Here is a 21,326-nt window from a genome sequence, read left to right as displayed (position 1 = left end):
CCACCCAATGGGAGCATCCTGAGCAATCGGGAAAAGTGGGTGCCGGCGGGACGCAGACGTCGGCTTTCTGCCACCCAGCACCACTGGACGTCAGTCCCGGTGGGTCCTGCATTTGGAGGGACTCTCCACGGGCTGCAGGCTCCTTCCCCACCTGGGCGAAGCTGTTCTACTGGTCGCGCGGAGAGAAGACGTATTTTCACACAAATCACAAGAAGACGAAAACCGCTGAACGTCCCTTCCGGGAGCGACCTGCTTTCTCGGAAGGCAAGGCGCTCAGGTCTCGCTTTCCTCTCTCCCCGGCCGGACGCCAGGTCTCCCCGAGCAACAGCGACCTTGCGCAACCGGACTCCGGGAGGTGCCATCTGCGCAGGTGCGGAAAGAGGCTGCCGCACAGCTTCCGCTCGCGCCCGGCGTCCCTCGCGTTCCCAGGGGCGGGGCTTGCGTGATGGCGTCATGGGGCGGGGCCTCGGGCGGCGGGAAGCGGCGGCGGGAGAATGGAGATGGAGGAGAGCAGCAGTGGGGCGGCCGATCCAGGATTCCAGGACCCTGCCCCTGCCCCCAGCAAGGCCCCCGGTAGTGCCGGCCACTACGAGCTGCCGTGGTGAGGGTCCAGGCCATAAATGATGGGTGCTCTGGGAGCGTTTGTGGGCGAAAGGCGGGTCTTGTCCGGGGGGACCCAGAAGTGGGAGATCGTGGGGTGCGGGGGGGACCTGAGCGGAGCTGGAGGCTCCAGGGGGGTGTCCAGGAGATTATTTGGAGGTGGGGAGGGACACGGGTCGCTTAGCCCACCCGGAGTGGAGGGTGGCCGGCCTGAACCCTGGAAACTCAGTGTTGGTCAGAACATTGCTTACTAAGACCATCGGAAAACAGATATTTACATTACGATTCATAACAATAGCAAAATTACAGTTATGAAGTAGCAATGAAAATAATTTTATGGTTGGGGGTCACCACAACATGAGGAACTGTATTAAAGGGTCAGGGCATTAGGAAGGTTGAGAACCACTGGGAAAGGAAAGGAGAGAGAAACATCGGTGGGTTGATTGGTTGATTGGTTGCCTTCCAATTCGATGGACCGCGTCAACCTTTCCTGTGCACTGGGAAGACGATCAACCAGCTGAGACCCTCTGGCCAGGCCCACCCCTCTTCTTGATGAGAGCAGATACGCAAATGGAGTGCAGTATAATTTATTGGAATATCTACAGCTGTGTTGTGCAGCCCCCCAGCCACTAACCACAAGAGTCTATGGAGCCCTGGAAATGAGGCTAGTCAGAACTGAGATGGTCTATAAGTGTACAATATACATCTGGCTTTTGAGGACTTAGTATTAAGAAAAACTCATTAGTAATTTTTATGTTGAGAATGACAATATTTTTTCATATATTAGGTTCAATAAATAATGTTAGTAAAATTAACTTCATCTGTTTTTTACCTTTTGTAATGTGGCTACCAGAAAGTTTAAAATTACCCATGTGGCTGGCATTATATATATAATTTTTTTTTAAATGTAAGCTCTTATGGAGCTTACATTTGATAGAGAAAAGACAAAGTAAAAAAGCAAGTGCTGTGGAGTAAATAAATAGCAGTGGTGTTCAGGGAAGGCCTTTGATGAGATGACTTTGATGATTTGAGCAAAGACCTGAACTCAGGGAGTAAGGCATGTGACTGGAGAAACTTCTCAGGTAGATGGAGCAGCTATGAAGGCCTTGAAAAGAAGAGCATCTCTTTTCTTTTCTTTTCTTTTTTCTTTTTTTTTTTTTTTATAGAGAGGAAGGGAGAGGGATAGAGAGCTAGAAACATCGATGAGAGAAACATCGATCAGCTGCCTCCTGCACACCCCCTACTGGGGATGTACCCGCAACCAAGATACATGCCCTTGAGGAGAATCGAACCTGGGACCCTTCAGTCTGTAGTCCAACGCTCTATCCACTGAGCCAAACTGATCAGGGCAAGAAGAGCACAAATTTCAGCTCCTAACATTCCCAGGTGGTGAGTCCCTCCTCAGCGTCGCAGCCCTTGGTTTCTATTAACACAGTGGTCAGCAAACTCATTAGACAACAGAGCCAAATAACAGTACAACGATTGAGATTTCTTTTGAGAGCCAAATTTTTAAAACTTAAACTATATAGGTAGGTACATTGTTATTAACTTAAGTAGGGTACTCCTAAGCTGGCCTTTGCTAAAAGCGTCCTCAATCTGATTGAGGCATGTGGCTTGATTGCTGTGGTTTGCGACCACTGTTATAACAAGTTTAGCACAGTAGTGGGACTTGCTAAGCTCTTATCTAACTGCCATTTGGAAAGCCCTTCAGAGCAGTCACCATCTCTTGCTTATCTCTGTATCTTCCGCTTTCCCCCTTTTGAGATCTCTATCTTCTTTCACAGTGCTTGGTACTTGGAAGGGACTGAGGATGAAGAATAACTGAGCCGGGACCGGTTTGGCTCAGTGGATAGAGCGTCGGCCTGCGGACTGAAGGGTCCCGGGTTCGATTCCGGGCAAGGGCATGTACCTTGGTTGCGGGCACATCCCCGGTGGAGGGTGTGCAAGAGGCAGCTGATCGATGATTCTCTCTCATCGATGTTTCTAACTCTCTATCTCTCTCTCTTCCTCTCTGTGAAAAATCAATAAAATATATTTAAAAAAAAAAAAAAAGAATAACTGAACAGGAAAAAGCATGCTTCCTCTGCTGGTCTTTGAGGGGAACTGTCTGTTTACCATAGTGTGTGACAGACAGGCTTCTTGCATGCAGCTGTTTCCGGAGCACAGCTAGCACCTGCATAATAAATCAGGGGGAGTGTTGTAAAGGACTGAGGAAGTCCTGATGGTTAAATCATGTATATCTTCCACTTCTATTCTCACTGTAGAAAGTTTTCTCTCTAGCGTAGCTTGCTGATTCATTTAAAAGAGAAGCATTAAGCATTGTCCAGACAGTGTGGCTTAGTGATTGAGTGTTGACCCATGAGCCAAGAGATCACTGGTTCAATTCCCAGTCAGGGTATATATTCAGTTTACAGGCTCGATCCCCGAGGAAGGAGTTGGGAGTAGGGAAGGGCATGCAGGAGGCAGCCAATCAATGATGTTTCTCGTCTATGTTTCTATCTCTCTATCCCTCTCCCTTCCTCTCTAAAAAATCAAGAGAGAAGCCCTAACCGGTTTGGCTCAGTGGATAGAGTGTCTGCCTGCAGACTCAAGGGTCCCAGGTTCGATTCTGGTCAAGGGCATGGCCCTTAGTTGTGGGCATATACCCAATTCATCGATGTTTCTAACTCTCTATCCCTCCTCTCTCTTCCTCTCTGTAAAAAATCAATAAAATATGTATTTTTAAAAAGATAAAAATTAAGAGAGAAGTATTGGTCTGATTAGTCCACTAGCCTGTCTACTCCACGTAGCCTAATAGGGTCACAAGATAGGCCTGTGGTTTCTGTCTAGCCAGCCCTGCTGTGCCCGCCTTGCCAAGTCTGCAGAAATTGGCAGGTAAAGCATGAGGAGGCCTGGTTACATCCATAGCTGCCAGGTCAGATGATGTCAGTGCTGTGCTCGCTTCGGCAGCACACATACTAAAAATTGAAATGATAGAAGATTAGCATGGTCCCTGTGCAAGGATGACGCACAAATGCATGAAGCATTATTAAAAAGAAAAAAAAACGATGTCAGTGCTGTGTGCTGGATCTCTGTTGTGACGGGCAGACTGTTGCTGACAGTGTCACATTGGTCCAGATGGCTCACTCTGGCCCTTCTCCAGCAACAACAGCTATTTCTTTGCTGTGGTGGGTGTGGAGCTTCCGGTGTGTGATTCTCATGCACTTAACTTTTCAAAGGGCACTTGGGCACCCCCTTAAATTTAAAACCTGCCACCATTTGGTGTGTGTGTGTGTGTGTGTGTGTGTGTGTGTGTGTATGTGTGTGTGTGTGTATATATATATATATATTAATGTATATCACCTTACAAAGCTGAGGATTGCTACTCTTTAGTGCTTCTTTTTGTGTAGCATGAAAATAGTTATGTCAACATCTTTTTATACATTTTCTTTAATACAGGGTTGAGAAATATAGACCAGTGAAGTTGAATGAAGTAGTCGGGAATGAAGATACTGTGAGCAGGCTGGAGGTGGGTGTATGTGTGTGTGTGTGTGTGTGTAGATATATATAAACTTATACCACATTATTGTGCCTTGATAAAGCTCACTACATTTGGAGCAAGACAGCCATGGTGGAGAATGGGGGCAAGCCACGGATCCAGAAGAGTTGAGGGAATAGGAAACATTCAGTTTGGAGATGCCTAGAAGTGGTGGGTAACTTCAGATGTTTGAAGGGCTGGCTTATTGGAGAGGAGTTATTGGACAAGAGCAAGGTTGGCAAACTTTCTGTAAAGGCAATTTAAAAGATACCATAGGCTTTTTGCAAATATCTATATATATAAAAGGCTAATATGCTATGTCTCCGACTGTCCAACCAGTTGTTATGACATGCACTGACCACCAGGGGCAGATGCTCAACACAGGAGCCACTATGACGCACACTGGCCATTTACAGAGAAATGGCACTATGAACCTGGCGCCCACAAAGCAACATTTGACTTTGATGAGATAACTGATGACTTAACAAGTGGGACACAGGCCCTGCTACCACCCTAGAGCGACAGCCCACCAAATCGCAGCCAACGCTGCCGAGACCCTCTGATGCGAAATGCAGCCCACAGCCCAGGCTGGAAATGGTCGCTGTGAGCATCAGGTAATGACATCACGTAGCAATGCCTGGCTTCCTCTTCCTAGCGACCAGCCTCCTTGGAGTTTCTTCAGCCCAGGAACCCGACTTGCTTTATAGCCAGGTGCACACATTTTTTTTATACTTTAACCAAATGTCTGTGAAGCGTTTTTCCGTGCCTCATCTCATTTGATCCTCATAGAAGTCCTGGAAAAGGTTGATAGGAGACTCGGAGGAATCCTATTTTCTTTTCATTAGCCAGAAAATGGAGATTTAGAAAGCTTAGAAACGACCTGACTGAAAAGAAGTAAGAACTAGTGGACTTTGAAAATGACTTCAGGTTTTCTCACTGTACAGAATATAGTCAAACACTGCTGAAGTTAAATATTTTACCCTTTGTTCTCCCTGTGTGATCTACAATAATAATCTGCTTTGTGTTGATATTTACTACTGTGTTGCTGATAATTACCTGAAAGAGAAGTTGGGGTGCTTCACCATGCTGGAAAAAGTTTAGCTAAATCAAAGCAGATCTAATTAAGCAAATTAATTTATATATTAATTAAGACATATATATATTTCACTGGTGCCAATCCCATGTGTCTGTTTCAATCTGTCATTATCGATAGTGAATTTGGTTGACACTTCTATTATAGAGAAAGGGCAGATAGTGATATTAAAATATTTCTTCTAATTAATTTCCTATCAATGTGCATGAATTCCTGCACCGGGCCACTAGTATAACTAAATTTGACAAATAACTTTATTTTTTCAACAATCCTTTAAAAATGTGAAAGCCATTTTTAGCTAGGGGTATCATAAAAACAGGCCTCAGGCTAGATTACCTCCACTCCTTTCATGTCCCTCCCACCATAGTCTGCCAACCTCTGCCTAGAGGGACTAAGTGACCAGGCAGCTGGCTTCAAAATGGGCAGGCAGAAATGTTTAGCAGTAAAGCAAGCTTTGAATTCCAAGCCATCTTTAGGCAGAATCTAGAAGAAGCCCAACTATGTGAATCATGACAAAGACAATCTCTGTAGTAATCAGTGCTTACACTATACTAGCTAACAAGGTATTTATTTTACAAAATGCATTCATTTTACAGATATTTGAGTATGTTTTCTGGGACAGCTATGGTGCAGTGTTAGCAACTATTGATATAAATAGATATGATTCCTGTCCAAGTAAGATTTTTAGTCTAATGGGGTAACATTAAAGTCAGCAGGCGACGTGATAAGCACTCTGCTAGAGGAGGACAGGGTGCTGTGGGAGCACATGAGAAGAGTTAACCCTCACAATATCTTTATTCCCAAGTGGAAGAAGTGATACCAAAGCTTGAGTGAGTTAGCCAGCTTGGAGGGGAGGAGTGAGAGAGAAGCAGGAATAGCAGGTGCAAAGGCCCCCAAGTGAGAAAGCTTGTTTTGTTCTTGGGTGGGATGCCATCGATTGGAGTAGTACTTTCCAGACATTAATAGGCATTTGAATTGCCTGGGGGTTTTGTTAAAATGCTGATTCTGGTGCAGTAGTTCTGGATTTGAGGCCAGATTGTGCATTTCTAACACGCTCCTAGGGGATGCTGCTGCTTCTGGTCCATGAGCCCCTGAGAGCAAGGCTCTAGGGACCTGTATTGGGGTGTGTGAGAAATGAGCCCGTGAGGTGGGCAGGATACAGATTGGGCAGGGCCTCATGAGCCATGTTTGAGAGTTTGGGCTTTATGAAGCCAGCCTAGACACTCCTTAATTTACATTGGAAAATCCCCAGCGCCCTTCATCTTTTTTCTCCCAGCCCCACAACACATCTCCTCTCTGACAGCTGTCAGTCTGTTCTCTGTCTGTGGGTCTGTTTCTATTTCGTTTGTTGATTTATTTTGTCCATGAGATTCCATATATGAATGAAATCATAAAGGTGAAAGGATTAAGCAAGCAAACAAAAACAAAACATAGATATGGACGACAGCATGGTGATTGCCAGAAGGGAAGGAGGAGTGGAGGAGGTAGAAGGGAGTATGGGGGATAAATGGTGATTGAAGGAGGCTTGACTTGGGGTGATGAACACAGAATAGTATACAGATGAAATATTTTAGATTGGAACACCTGAACCCAATGTCATCCCAATAAATTCAATAAAAATAAATAAGAAAACAAAGAGTTTGGGCTTCATGATGAGAGCAGTAAAGAGTCATCCAATGGTTACAGGTAAAAATGTTGTTATGTGTGTTTGAGAAAATTGGCTGTGGTTACCGTATGGGAAATGGGTTGGGGTAATTAGGAGACTGGGAATGCCTGAACCTTTGTAATGAAGGTGCTGTGTGGGGTGAGGAGGATGGCTCAGTGACCTCCAGGTTCCTGGCTTGGGTGGTGGTGGTGATGGCATTGACAGTCCATGGAAGGGGAAATGTGGGTGGGGCCTCAGGTTTGTAGGGGGAAATGATGAATTCAGTTTAGAATATGCTGAGGTGAGTGTTCCATGGGCATCTGTATGCAGAAATTTGTAGCCATGTTTACTACACAGACTATGTGGCTGGGAGGCTTGGCTCCTTATGGTTTACAGGTAAACCAGTTTTAACGAACATTTCTTCTTTCAGGTCTTTGCACGAGAAGGGAATGTGCCCAATATTATCATTGCTGTGAGTACTTAGTCCTGGCCCTGGTGATGTCTTGAAGTCTCATTTTCGCTTCTCTCTTGAGTGCTTTTTTGTGCGCAGAGCTCCTTGGTCAGGAGGCTTGTGGGTTGGGCTGGAGGGTTGGAGGGGGAGGTGAGTGTGAAAAGTGGGGAACAGTTCATCAGGAGTCATTCTGCTGGCTTGGAGCACTTACTGGCGATCTCATTTGTAGGGGCCCCCCGGAACTGGCAAAACTACAAGCATCCTGTGTTTGGCCCGAGCCCTGCTGGGCCCAGCTCTCAAGGATGCTGTGTTGGAACTCAATGCCTCCAATGACAGGTACGTCTGGAAGTTAGGACTGAAGGGCAGCAAGTGTTTCACATTTTGAATTGTTGTAGAAAAGGCCTTTTTTTCATTCTGTGTTGTATGTGGAGCTTGCCTAGCCAACTTTATGTTTTCCTTTAATCCTTCCCAGTGAAATAGAATGGGAATTGCTGGCTCATCAAGGTGGCATCATAGGCACTAGACTTGATGGCTTAACTTTGTTAGTGGGAATTTTAAATATAATTTTTAATTGTGATAAAATACACAATATAAAATTTACCATCTTGCTCATTTTATTTTTAATCCTCCCCCATATTTTCATTGATTTTTAGAGAGAGAGGAGGAAGGGAGAGAGAAAAAAACATCACTGTGAGAGAGAAACATTGATTGGTTGGCTCTCATATGTGCCCTAATTGGGAATCGAACCCTAAACCTAGGTATGTGCCCTGGGAATCAATCTGCAGCCATTTGGTGTACAGGGTGACGCTCCACCCCATTGAGCGACCAGGGCAGGGCCAGCTTACTCATTTTTAAGTGTACAGTTCGGTAGTGTTAAATATATTCACATTGTTGTGTAGCCGATGGTCTCCAGAACTTGTTTGTCTTCCAGAACTAAAACTCGGTACCATCCCCCTCCCTCTGCCCCTGGCAGCCACCGTTCTCCTTTCTGTATCTATGAACCTGATTTTCTTGGAGATGCCTCATGGAAGTGGTTTCATACAGTATTTGTCTTTCTGAGGCTGGCTTATTTCACTTAGCTTATGGCCTCACAATTCATCCACGGAGCCAAACTGTAGCATCTGCCAGTCTTTCCTTTTTAAGGAAATAATGTCCCTTGGTAAGGGTGGTCCGCCACGTTTTGCTTATTCATTCATCCATTGATGGATGCTTGGGTTGCTTTGATCTTTGGGACATTTGTGAATTGCGAAAATGCTGCTTTGATATGGGTGTATAAATATCTCTTTAAGACCCTGCTTTTAATTCTTTTGGATATATGCTTAGAATTGCTAGATTATATTTGGTAATTCTGTGTTCAATTTTTGGGGAACCTCCATGCTGTTTTTCATAGTGGCTGCGCCCTTTTACATTCCCACTAACAGTGTCCAAGGGTTCCAATTTCTCCACATCCTCACTGACACTTATTTTTTGGTTTGTTGGTATTAGTAGCCATCCTAATGGTATGAGGTACTGGTTTACTTTTCAGACATAAAATAGAGTATTATGAAATGAGGACTTGTTAAATAAAAAGTTTTCAAAGTCTGTTTTTGGTTATTTCTTGGGGATGCAGGTCTCAGTTCTTTAATATTGTACTAACCTTGAAAGATCTATGTAGACTTGAAACAGGCAAATGTCCTTGGAATGCAACTAACTGCTCGTCAGCTGTCATGAATGAGCCTGTAATCAGTACATTTTGTCAATGCTGATTCTTACTACCTCTTGTTCTTCTCACACTTGCATCATCAAACTCATTATTTTTTAAAACTTTGTGACTCATAATTTTGAAGAAAGAATAGCCCATAATTATAAAATACTTTTAATTTTAGATTTATAAAAACCTATTTGAATGATCAATACAGTGACTTTTTTGCATTTCTATATCACCTTTGTATACAAACCTGCCGTTAGCTTTTGATCACTTACAAACTGTACCCTATAAATGTTGGTATACAAACATAAAAGATGAAAGAGTGCTGTCATGTGTTCTTTTATCAAAACAGAAGGTCAAATTCTTACTGTAGGATATTGGGAATGAAGTCCTTCCTGTTGAGTGACTAGCCAGATATATTTAGTGTTTGTCCTTATTTAACATTTATACACCTAATGGAGTGATCACCATGGTAAGTCTAGTAACCATTTGACACTATACAGTATTATTGACTGTATTCCCTATGCTGTTCATCACATCCCCATGACTTACTGATTTTTAAAATATAGGACATTTCACAAAATTTTTTTTTAATATATTTTATTGATTTTATACAGAGAGGAAGGGAGAGAGATAGAGAGTTAGAAACATTGATGAGAGAGAGTCATCGATCAGCTGCCTCCTGCACACCCGCTACTGGGGATATGCCCGCAACCAAGGTACATGCCCTTGACCGGAATCGAACCCGGGACCCTTCAGTCCCCAAGCCGACGCTCTATCCATTGAGCCAAACCGGTCCCGGCGACATTTCACAAATTTGTATGTCGTCCTTGTGTAGGAGCCATGCTAATCTTCTCTGTGTCATCCGGTTTTCACAAATGTGTTGCCAAAGCGAACACACACCTTGATTCTTAAGTTTGAGAAAATTCACCTAGGATTTTGGCATCTGAGGAAGCATGATCTGAGATGTTGCTTATGTGATCAGTTTCACCATCATTAGAGGCCAGAGTGCTATTCGCTCCTCTTCAATCATTTTCTGATTTGTCCAATAATTATGAAACATCTTCCTGTCATTTTTTTCTCTTTGACATTGTGCATGGAAAATGATAAGTTTTGATGTTTTTTTAAGTTGGGGTCAGTGAAAACTTTAAAAAAGATAGAAAAGACAGAGTATCTGAACTTCTTTTATGCCTTCTAGAAAGACAATATAGTACCTCAAGAACACACAAAAAATGAAGTATGAGACAATAGTAATAGTATTTTTCTCTCACTATTGCATTGTTCTTTTAGGCAATGATTCTTTCATTTTCTTATTATTTTAGTTATTTTTAGCATAGTTGGGAATAATTGGTGAGTAACCATGAAATAATTACTAGGATGATGAAATACCAAACAGTTTTAAGATACAGGAAGAATAAGATCACTAAGACTTTAAAATAAATCTGAGATTGTAAAATTATTCAGTGAACCCATATGGTAATTGCAAGATAAAATGAATCTCATTATATTTTAAGCAGTAAATTTTTTCTTTGTTCTGAAAACCTCCAAAAAGGAATAAAAGTAATGAAATTTCAATTCTTGGAAATAGAATTGCTCAAAAAGGAAACTTCAAAACGAAAATTGGGTCTGTGACGATGATGAGGGTTAAAGTTCCCACGAAGGTCCCTGGTTTTGTCCGGAAGGTGATGGTTAATTCCGGCTTGTTGTTCCAGGGGCATCGATGTTGTAAGAAACAAAATCAAAATGTTTGCCCAGCAGAAAGTCACCCTCCCCAAAGGACGACACAAGATCATCATCCTGGATGAAGCAGACAGGTAGAGTGCTTTCCAAACGTTTGACCTTGATCTCTAAATCTCTTATCTGGCTTTATTAAGTCTAGAGAGAAAGCCTTGCCTTTGCACTTTTGTGGTATATTTGCTTATCTTCAAAAGCAATTTAATAGGAGCCTGAGCCCTAAAGTCAACTTAATTAACTTATCAACATTTGTTAATATGTTTGTTCCAGCATCACTTACATGATAAATAATTTAAAATTTTTTTTATTGTGGTGAAATACACATAACATAAAATTTACCATTTTTAACCATTTTAGTGTATAATTCGGTGACATTTAGTACATTCACAGTGTTAGCCATCACCGGTATAAATGAAAAGTTTTAAATGACATTTTAAAAAAAGTAATTCATATTCTTTGAAGAAAATTTAGAAAACATTATTAATATCTTGTTTTATTTTCTTTTTCTACGCTATATATTTTTACATGTTGAGATCATAATATATGTAATTTTTGTATCCTGTTTTTTTCTTTTAATATAAAAAGAAGTGCTCCACAATTATTATAATCTTGTTGGGAATATTGTAATTGCCATGTTATAGTACATAGTTCGCTATACCTTAACCTATTTTACTATAACATTATAGCAGTAATAGCCATCATTTATTAAGCACTTATATGTAAGCTTTACATTATCCCAGGTACTCTACATGTTATTATCTCACTTAATTGTCATCAACAACCCTCTGACGTAGGCAGTGTCATTATCTCCTATAGGTAAGGACACTGAGGCTCAGATAATGTACCTGTGGTCTCCAAACTAGCAGATGAAAGGACTTCAAGGTGGGCTGGGCAGCCTGGCTGCAGAGCCTCCGCTCTGTGCCCACGTGCAGCCTGCCCGTGGAAGGCCCAAACAGGCTGAGGAGAGGCTGAGCATGCCCAGTCAGGAGGTCAGGTTCCCAGTCTCTGAGGGAGGGATTTGTGTCCCTCGGGCCCAGGTCACAGCTGCCAACTGCAATCTTATATTTTTCTTCTCAGCATGACTGATGGAGCCCAGCAAGCCTTGAGGAGAACCATGGAAATCTACTCCAAAACGACTCGCTTTGCTCTTGCTTGTAATGCTTCAGATAAAATCATAGGTGAGGGTCAGCTCTGGGTGTCGTGCGGTCTGCATGGGCTCATTTGGCTCTTTAGCAACAGAAGAGCAGGGACTTTTTGCTTGCCTGTTGTGAGCGAAGCACTATGCTGTGTAATCAACTTTTTAATTTAATCTTACATAATTATTTGCAGAGGTGTTATCCACTCCGCATTAGAGATGAGAAAACTGGAGCTCAGAGAGGTTGAGTAATTTGCCCAAGGTCGCATAGCAAGTGGAGGAGCTGAGGTTGGAACCCCACATCTTTCTGCCTCTTGCTCCATCACAAGCACACGTGACATTTGGGTATCCTACGCACAGTGTCATAGTCAGTGCCCCTCTCCAGACATGATGCTGCACTTTCTGTGTGTCTGAGTACTGCACATGCACTGCGTCTGCACACCGGACTTGGTTACTGCCAGCAATTGCTTCACCTGTGAAGCCTTACATGTTAGTCTCCTCTCTGACCTGGCATTTGTTCTTCCAGGCCCCGCTCCATCAATTTTTCCTCACGGTTTTATCTCCCTTTCAACATCGCAGTTTCCTGGTGGTTTCATATCCTTCTCTTTCTCTTTTTGTTTTGTCTTGTTAATCCTCTTCCCAGGATATTTTCCATTGATTTTTTAGAGAGAGTGGAGCGTGGAAGGCAAGAGTGGGGGGTGGGGGGGAGAGAGAGAGAAATCAATGTGAGAGAGACACATCAACACATCATTTGGTTGCCTCCCGCACAAGTTCAGAATGGGCTGGGGACTGAACCTGCACCCCTGTACATATCCACAACCATTCAGGGCTCACATCCTTCCCTTTCTGATGCAGACTTCAGCAGAGTCCAGCTTTCTCTGTCTCACCATTTCTCACAGCTCTTTTGTCCCGCTGTCCTTGCCTCACATCCGCCCACTAAACCCCACCCTGTGTGAGCTCAGCCATCTGACTCTCCCTGCCCCCGCCCCAACAGTCCCCATCTCCCAGGACCAATGTGCACTGTTGCAAACAAGCTGGTTATCAATCATGATGCCCCCACAAAGTTGGTGGGCTCTTTGTGTTACCAGGAATCCTTTAGGCCTTTTACCATACCTAGATAGTCATTATTTGTTTATTAATTTAGTCAGCTATTCACTCAATAAGCATTTACTCTGGTGGTCTCAGTAGATGGCGGGTACCATCAATATAGGTCATACAACGTTTAATGAGAAACATTCTCTACCTTCAAGACATCAGTGGTGTGGTGGAGGAAACTGCGAAAAGTTTTTTGACTGATGGGTGTTTGGGGCTTGTCTCCGTAGCCATGGGAACCATGAGGGCAGGGGCCCTGTCACACTTAGAGGCCTCCCCCAGTGCGTTTTGCTCAGGGCTGTGTGATCTGAACCTGCACGTGTTGGTGGAGTCAGCTCTGGCCTTCGCTTTTTATGAAAGTAATTTTTGTGATACATAATTTTTGTGAGCATTTGAATTAACTTTAATTTTTAAAGGGATATAGCAAACAAATGAAATCTCTAAAGGAATTTATTTCTCAGCTTTGGAGGAAATGGTTTATGATCAAATTGCTGCAGAGCTAACTTGTGAAACTTAGTAGCCCAGTCTCTCTTTGGTTCCTGGAGCCATGCGTTGAAAGATGGGTGCACTTTGAGGAAGGCCACGCTGCCTTATTCTGACATATATTTAAATTCTGTGAATTCTGCTTTTGGAATGTCTCAAGAGATAAAAATTGACTAAAGGAAACTTCCATTGTAGTTAGAATATTAATGGCCTTAAAATATGTATTCCTGTTCCTAATGCTCTTTCTCTTGTCTGCTGATAAATCAAATATGCTAATAAGGTTCAGTTGTGAGGCTTCCTGCTTTCAGATAAGTCAGCAATTTTCACCTGGTGTGTAAGACTTTTTAAAACATGCAATGCCTAGTTAGTCAGGAACACTGACCTCTTTCCCTCGATTGTCAAATAAAAAAATTACAGCTCATCTGGTGTGGCACGGTGGTTGGGTGTCGACTCATGCACCAAGACATTGCAGGTTAGATTTCTGTTCAGGGCGGATGTCAGGATTGCGGACTCAGTTCCCCATTAGAGGGTGTGCAGAAGGCTGCCGATCAGTATTCCTCTCTCGTTGATATTTCTTCCTCTCTCCCTGAAAAATCAATAAAAACATTTTTTTAAAAGTGATAACAGCTAACAGCAATAGCCATCCGGTGTGAATGAATCAAAAATTATACCTTTTTTTTTTTTTTTTTTTGTCTTATCAGCAAAAAAGTATATTTTTGGAGTGCCGCAGAACTTTAGTATTAGTTTTTGTGTGCCATGAAATGAAACAGGTTGAAAACTGAAGTCTCGTCCACTTGACAGATGTGTACACAGCATCTACTCTGCACGAGGCCCAGTGGAGGCTGCAGATCTGTGTGAGGCTCTGTCCCTGCCCTCTAGGAGCTCATGCTTGGATAGGGAGGGCCCCCCAAACAGCAAGCCATGACCCACCCAGCACACAGTGATTTGGGGCCACCTGGGCCAGCGCTGGCTCACTGCCGGCTGTGGCATGTGGATGTCTCTATCTTAAAGGATCTTTCCCTTCTGGAAGCCATGGCCAGCCCCGGTCATCCCAGGCAGGACTGGCTGAGGCCTCTCTTGTTGCTTATTGGTTAATATTTTGAAATTTAGTCTTAAATACTCAGTCACTGGTGAGCATCTGCTGGGCAGAGAGTGGTGCCGGCGTGGCTGGGCTGTGCAGGTTGTGCAGCTGCTTCCGAGAAACTAAAGAAGCGGCAGGGCGACGCCATCCTTGGCCAGGGGGCCTCACCCTCTTCCTGTCTCGTGCAGAGCCCATCCAGTCCAGGTGCGCAGTCCTCCGCTACACGAAGCTGACGGACGCCCAGGTCCTCACCAGGTTAATGAACGTGATCGAGAAGGAGAACGTGCCGTACACGGACGATGGTCTGGAAGCCATCATCTTCACCGCCCAGGGAGACATGCGGCAGGTGCGTTTAGTTACCGCCCGAGGCGGGACCCCCTGGGCTTGCCATGCCCCTTATTTTAGGGGGAAGAAGGAAGTGACAGCTGTGCAGAGTCAAACATAGCCAGAGTGGGGAGCGTTGACCCAACACACTGATAGGACCTCGGGCTGATTGACAGCAGGCTTGCAAGGAGGGTGCTCCGTTAAAGAGGTGGGGCAGGGCCAAGACAGAAAATCACCCGGTCGTTTTTGTTCCTCAACAGGCGTTGAACAACCTGCAGTCCACTTTCTCAGGATTCGGCTTCATTAACAGTGAGAACGTGTTCAAGGTACACAAGCTGGCTTGGGCATCACGTCTACAAAAACTGTATTTCTGTGCGGGGCCATGAGTGAAGGAGGGAAGGTGCTGGAAGGAAGGGGATGGACACGGTGCTGCCACTGGGGCTCTCCCTCGGAGGGGGGTGCTTGTCTGCCTCCCTGTGTCCCCCTGACTCCCTCACTGGAGAGTCTGGAGGAACTTTGGGATGTCACCATGGTGCGATCAGTGCAAGTGCTGCCGCCGCTGCCTCAGGCTGGTGCTGGGTGCTTTCCCGAGTGCTCTGGCCCACACAGCACCCCCGCACACACACGTTCTCGTCAGCATTTTGTGGCCAAGGAAACAGGCCCAGACAGCCTGCCCGAGACCATCCCGCTGCTGGGGGCCAGGAGGGAGCACAGCGCTGTCCCCTCTGCGGGCTTGGCTGCCACTGAGACTTCCCCTCCGCACTCCCTGTGCCTGGTGTGGGTATCAGAGCTCTTTAAGGATGAGCCAAAAGATTCTCACCCTCCCACGTGACAGGTTTTTCCTTTTAGGAATACTTCTAGAAACTGCCTCATCCAACAGCTCGGTGTCTGATATCTCCCTAATTTGGGGGTAAAAATTGGGTAGGGCTGTCCATGCATTTCATCTGTTGCTTTTTCTTATCAAGTTTGTGGGTAAAGAAAGCTGTGCTAAAAACCTCTGCCTAGACCTTGGCAGTGATGTATTTTCAAGGGCACTGAGGGGAACTTGCTTAGTCACCTGTCCTGACAGGTAGGGGCTCGTTTCCTCCTGGGGCAAAGCATCGAGGGCTCTGCAAACCAGGATTCTGAGGGAGGTTCGCTGAACTGGGAAGAGAAGGCCAAGGGCAGGTGTCGGCTCTCCCTGGAGATACCAGAAGGCCATTTACATGTTGGCCTGTGCTAGCGGGTGGGATCTAAGGCTTGGGGAGGGAGTGGCAGGAGGCAGCCTTTGGGCTCAGGGAGACCTGCACCTGCACTCAACAGGCTGCTGTTCAGGCCACGAGAGGCTGGGACCCTGTCCCAGGAAAGACAATTGCGATTCCAGTGGGAGACCCGCCCAAAAGACCTCCCAAGTCTTAGTGGGTTCTAAGCGGTTCTGGGCCAGTGATCACCCAAGGGCTCTGAGATGTGACTTACAATGGCTTAATGCTGCCCCCGAGCGGAGAGTCTTCAGTGGCCCTCGTTAATTCATCTTCTGTTGGAGAAATCGTTAACAGAATTGGGGTCAGAAGCCTTCCTCACCTCAGTAGGTCGACATCATATTCTTTTTACTTGGTGACTTGTTGGTGGTGAAGGGCTTTCCTCTGCCTGGTTCCGTTGCTGGAAAATTCAATGGGAAAAAAACCAACCACGATTTGAGAGGTTGGTTGCGTAGATCGCCCAGAAGTGGGAGTGTCAGGGTCCTCCTCCGTGGTCCCCTCAGCGCTGACTCAGCTTCTTTTCGGTTTGGCCAGGTCTGCGATGAGCCGCACCCCCTGCTGGTGAAGGAGATGATCCAGCACTGTGTGAACGCCAACATCGACGAAGCCTACAAGGTCTGCTCCCTTCCGCCTCTCCTGAAACCAGGGGGACCTTTCTCTTCCTGAGCAGGGCTGAGGGAGTTCCCTGTGCTAGGGGCTTACATGCATCGCTCCCCTGAATTCTTAAAACGATGCTAGGAGTTGGTGCACCCTACAGATGAGAAAACCATGACAGAGGCTAAATTCTGTTCTCTATGCCAATTGTTTAAAAGTGGTAGACCTGGAATTCAAAAGCATGTCTTTGTATTGTAATTATATTCTCTGCATCAGGAATTTGTTCACCTACACACGAGTGAAGACCAGCCCAGTGCCTCGCTTTGCAGTGACGCTGTCTTTCTCTGTTAAGGGGAGGTTTCCCTCCATCCTCCCGATGAACGTGGGAGTGAGCATCCTGGGACCCAGCAGTCCCCCGTCAGCCAGGAGAGGAGAACCCAGGGGGGTTCGGGCCTAAGTGTAGGGTCATGTGAGCAGGTTCCAGTGGGCACCATGTGGTTCAGGTGACCTCAAGTCACTTGGATGGCAGTGGTGTGATCCGAGGCCATTGGAATGATCACAGCCAGTTTCCCTGCGCCCACTAAATTGGGCTAGAAGTTGATTGAGTTTAGGGCTGGGTTAGACCTAAGGTGAAACGAATGCAAGGCAGGGAGACTGAGGCAGAGACCCAGGTACCTGGAGTGGGCGTGAAGGAAGCCTTCAGATTTAGGCACAGAGCTTCCCTGCCCCATGAGTTTATCCCAGGATGCTGACACAAAGGCAAAAACAAGTGATTCCAGACCCTGCAGTCCAGGTGGCATGGAGTGAGGTGTTGAAAAGGTGGGAGGTCGAGACCACTGCTATAATCCCTGCCGTGACCAGGATGTTCGGGGCTGCCCCTGAGGGGCTGGGTTAGGACTCTAGCTAGAGAAAGCACTGCAGATACCACGGGTGGGGAACCTTTTCCTGCCAAGGGCCATTTGGATATTTATAACATCACTCATGGACTATACAAAATTATCAACTTAAAAATTAGCCTGCTATATTTGGTCAAACATTTAATTAACTCACCCTACTGCCGTGGCAGGGCCAGACCGAATGATCTCATGGGCCTTATACAGCCTGCAGGCCGGGCATTCCCCACCCTGACAGGGTTCTCCTGCTTCTGCTCTGCGTACACTGGGATGATTAATAAAATGCTTAAGAGGCTCGGGGACAGTAGTAGGCTGTGCAATACATTAAAAGCATTTGCAATATTATCTGTCTGAATGCTGGAAAAATCAGCCCAATTATCTCCTTGTGATCTATAGGGCGTGGCCCACCAGCTCCATGGTGCTCAGCTGATGCTCAGAATCGCGTGTGTTTTCTAGGATGAGCAGTGTGACCTGCCCGAGATTTGTGTGGCTTTAGATTCATTTCCCAAATGTCCCTGTCCTGTTCGGGTTCAGCAGCCTCAGCGTGTTCTCTCCTGTGTAGATTCTCGCTCACCTGTGGCATCTTGGCTACTCACCAGAAGACATCATTGGCAACATCTTCCGAGTGTGCAAGACCTTCCAAATGGCAGAGTACTTGAAGCTGGAGTTCATTAAGGTCAGTGGGGGTGCAGCCGGGCCCCTCTCCTTAGGGGTTCCCACCACGCTGTGGCTCCCTCTGTTTCACTTGCAGGCCTGGCATCAGGAAGATGCTCAGTGGTGTCCCCAGCTCCGTTGGAGGCGGGCGGCTGCCTGTCCTGGGGCTGGGAGTTTGTTTAAGCCCGTTCTACCCATCAGTGACCTACTGTTCCTCAGGATGACTCTTCACTAGAGCTTGGTGTGTTTATAATCTTTAAGGTCAGATTGATTGAGGTACAGTTTACATAGAGGAAAATTCAGCCTCTTTAGGTGCATCCCGTTGACAGAGCATTCAGTCATGTAAACACAACTCTAACCCCCCCCCCCCCAACTTTACATGCCCTTTTCCTCTGTCACCTGGAAACCACTGATCGGCTTTCTCTTTGGGGGGGACAGAATTTTCCAGAATATTATACAAATGGAAACAAGCAGAAGCATAGTCTTTGAGCCTGGTTTTTTCACTTAGCTGAATGGACTTTGTATTTGTTCATATGTTTGCTGCGAGGATCAGTGGGTTATTCCTTTTTATTACTGAGGAGTAGTCACCTCCAGTGTACGGAGGTGAGGTTGCTTGGTCGAACGGTAAGTCTAAGTGTAACTTGATAGGGTGGCTATAGCATTTCGCATCCTGTCAACGGTGGTGAGCATTTCAGCTGATCCACAGTCCAGCAGCCCTTGGAGTGCCCAGTCGGATTTTTGGTCTTTGCCATAGGCTTGTAGAGGCTTTCATTTGCATTTCCCAGTAGCTAGTGATGTCGAGCGCTTTTTCATGTGCTTATGGGCCATCCCCAATCTTGGATGAAGTATCTGTTCAAATCTCCCCAGTTTGTAATTGGGTTGTTTTCTCATTACTGAGTTTTGTTTTCTTTATCCTCACCCAAGGATATTTTCCCATTGATTTTTAGAGTGGAAGGGAGAGGGAGAGACAGAGTGAAACACTGATGTGAGAGAGACACATCAATTGGTTGCCCTCCACGACCAAGGTACATGTCTTGACCAGAATCGAACCCAGGACTCTTCAGTCTGTGGGCTGATGCTCTATCCACTGAGGCCAAACCGGCTAGGGCTCATTACTTAGTTCTGAGTGTTCTTAATGTATAATCAGATATGTGTAATATAAATATTTTAATATTGCCTTTTTTAAATTTCCTTAACAGGGTCTTACAAAGAAATACCAATATCCTTTTAGGTTTAAATTCAACTTTAAACATAATCCATGACAATTTAGAGTTCATTTTCTAGTTGGAGTTAGAATTCATTGCATCAATTTTGAGTAAACCATTACTACAGATTAAAAAAAAAAAAAAAAAATCTATTCCTCACTTACTAACCAGATTTAAATTTCACTTGTTTTTAGGAAATTGGATACACTCATATGAAGATAGCCGAAGGTGTGAACTCTCTCCTGCAGATGGCAGGGCTCCTGGCCAGGCTGTGTCAGAAGACAATGGCCCCGGTGGCCAGTTAGAGCAGAGAACTCATTGCTGGGCTTACAAGAGTCCCTGAGAGACAGGACTCCCAGCCTTCTGCTTCGGGAGAAAACGCCCAAATTGGGACTCGCCTTTAGTAATTGGGACTCGCCTTTTAGTAACGTGCTGTGGCCCTCCCTGTGCTTCTACACGTGTCTCCAGAAGCATTTGCATTCAGCCCCAGGCTCTGGGACGTGGTGATGGGGAAAGGCCACAGAGAATGTCCAGGGCACAATACCCAGTCTGGGTGTGTGTTGGCATTTTAGCTAATAAAACTACAATTTTTCAGCAATAATGTGGCAGTGCAAGACTGCAAATCGAGCCAACTTCCTGTCTCTGCATGCTGCTTGCATCCTGCAAGGAGAAGGGGTGATTTAGGTGACAGACTGGATAAGCTAACATCAATTTTTCTAGAAGCCTGGAGGACAGTTCCCTGGGGTGAGGACAGGGTTTGTTGTAATTTACTCACTATTTAGAAAAATAGAACAGCTCAGGGCCATGAGCTCTTTAGAAAGGACTCAAGGTGTCACTGAGGAAAATGGTGCAGTCCAGGCAGGTGGAAAACCACTGTGTCGCATTGTTGGTGAAGTGCTTATTGATTGGAATTTCCCAATAAACTTTGTGTTCAACTGTAGAATTGCTTTTTCTTTTTCTTTTTTTTTTCTTTTTTTTGTAAGATGCTATTTTTTTAAATTATGAAAAATCTCAGTTGTACATAAAACATTGAATGATATTCACATATTCATCACCCATCTTAACAGTTATGCCAACACATGGCCTTATCTTGTTTCCTCTCTATTCCTACACCCCACTCGGATTGTTCTGAAACAAATCCCAGATGCCACTTTAGAATAGCATTGTTTGTGTGTTTGTGTAATTGATTTTGGAGAGAAAGGGAGGGAGAGAGAGAAACATCTATCAGTTGCCTCCCGTAACCAGGGATCGAGTCCACAACCTGGGTATGTGCCCTGACGAAATCAAACCAGTAACCCTTCAGTGCACAGGACAGCACTCCCATGGGCAGGGCTAGAACGGTGTTTTCCAGGGAGTGGGGTGGGGAATCGCTCATCCTATGATTAGTGGTCTCGGGAGAGGCTTTGATTAAAAGGCTTGTGTGACATGCTGGTTCTTCCTGCCTGTGTGTTACCTGACGAAGGCCACTGCACTGGCCGTGTGTGCCGTGCTGCATGTAGTGCTGGAACAGCTGGGTGAGCCCATCAGCTTTCTCCCTGCCCACGCTCGGTTCCAGCGGCTCTAGTGCCCCTTCCAGCCTGATCGAGGAAGCAGGAGGGGGAGGGCCTGCTGGCTCTTCTACTCAGTGCCGACCCTGCCAGGCTGGTGCAGATAACACCCAGACCACAAAAACAGCAAGGTGAAGTTTTACAAAATACACATACTTCCTCAATCTTATTTTTTGTCTGGAGCTATGGGATCTGTCAGGGGGAGAGATGATGGTGCCCAGCTTGCAGGTGAGGAGCCGGGGAGAGACCAGGGTTTCCACCCTGGAACCTGGGAGAGGCCCCTCCCACCTGGGGCCTTCCCTTGTCCCGCCTGGAACCTGGGAGAGGCCCCTCCCACCTGGGGCCTTCCCTTG

General features: G+C 45.5%; 1 protein-coding gene and 2 non-coding genes across 4 annotated transcripts; 2 read left to right on the top strand and 1 right to left on the bottom strand.

The window, feature by feature from the left end:
* Positions 1–444: 444 nt before the first annotated feature.
* RFC2 (replication factor C subunit 2) lies at positions 445–20,049 on the top strand. 2 transcript variants are annotated; one of them, XM_036410082.2, is made up of 11 exons: positions 445–601; positions 4,039–4,108; positions 7,286–7,327; positions 7,536–7,642; positions 10,706–10,807; positions 11,805–11,905; positions 14,707–14,864; positions 15,103–15,168; positions 16,615–16,695; positions 18,130–18,243; positions 19,621–20,049. In XM_036410082.2, the coding sequence occupies exons 1-11, from the start codon at positions 495–497 to the stop codon at positions 19,729–19,731; spliced, it is 1,059 nt and encodes a 352-aa protein (XP_036265975.1). In that variant the 5' UTR covers positions 445–494; the 3' UTR covers positions 19,732–20,049. The 2 variants fall into 2 exon arrangements, with proteins under 2 accessions (XP_036265975.1, XP_036265976.1); XM_036410083.2 differs by lacking the exon at positions 16,615–16,695.
* Positions 3,534–3,637, top strand: LOC118703982. The gene has a single exon (XR_004983220.1). It is a non-coding gene; the product is annotated as a U6 spliceosomal RNA (small nuclear RNA).
* On the bottom strand, positions 9,787–9,892 carry LOC118703983. Its single transcript, XR_004983221.1, has one exon. It is a non-coding gene; the product is annotated as a U6 spliceosomal RNA (small nuclear RNA).
* Positions 20,050–21,326: the final 1,277 nt, after the last annotated feature.

This window comes from Pipistrellus kuhlii, unplaced genomic scaffold, assembly GCF_014108245.1.
Source record: "Pipistrellus kuhlii isolate mPipKuh1 unplaced genomic scaffold, mPipKuh1.p scaffold_m20_p_4, whole genome shotgun sequence".
NCBI lineage: Eukaryota > Metazoa > Chordata > Mammalia > Chiroptera > Vespertilionidae > Pipistrellus > Pipistrellus kuhlii.
Note: the sequence above shows the minus strand (reverse complement) of the source record. Positions and strands in the feature narration are given on the sequence as shown.

What these genes read in the sequence shown, in the direction of transcription:
- RFC2 (XM_036410082.2), top strand. Translation starts at nt 495, where the DNA reads ATGGAGATGGAGGAGAGCAGCAGTGGGGCGGCCGATCCAGGATTCCAG. An exon ending in ATCCTGGATGAAGCAGACAG is followed by an intron (nt 10,808 to 11,804) that starts GTAGAGTGCTTT and finishes TTTTCTTCTCAG; the next exon opens with CATGACTGATGGAGCCCAGC. An exon ending in CCCAGGGAGACATGCGGCAG is followed by an intron (nt 14,865 to 15,102) that starts GTGCGTTTAGTT and finishes GTTCCTCAACAG; the next exon opens with GCGTTGAACAACCTGCAGTC.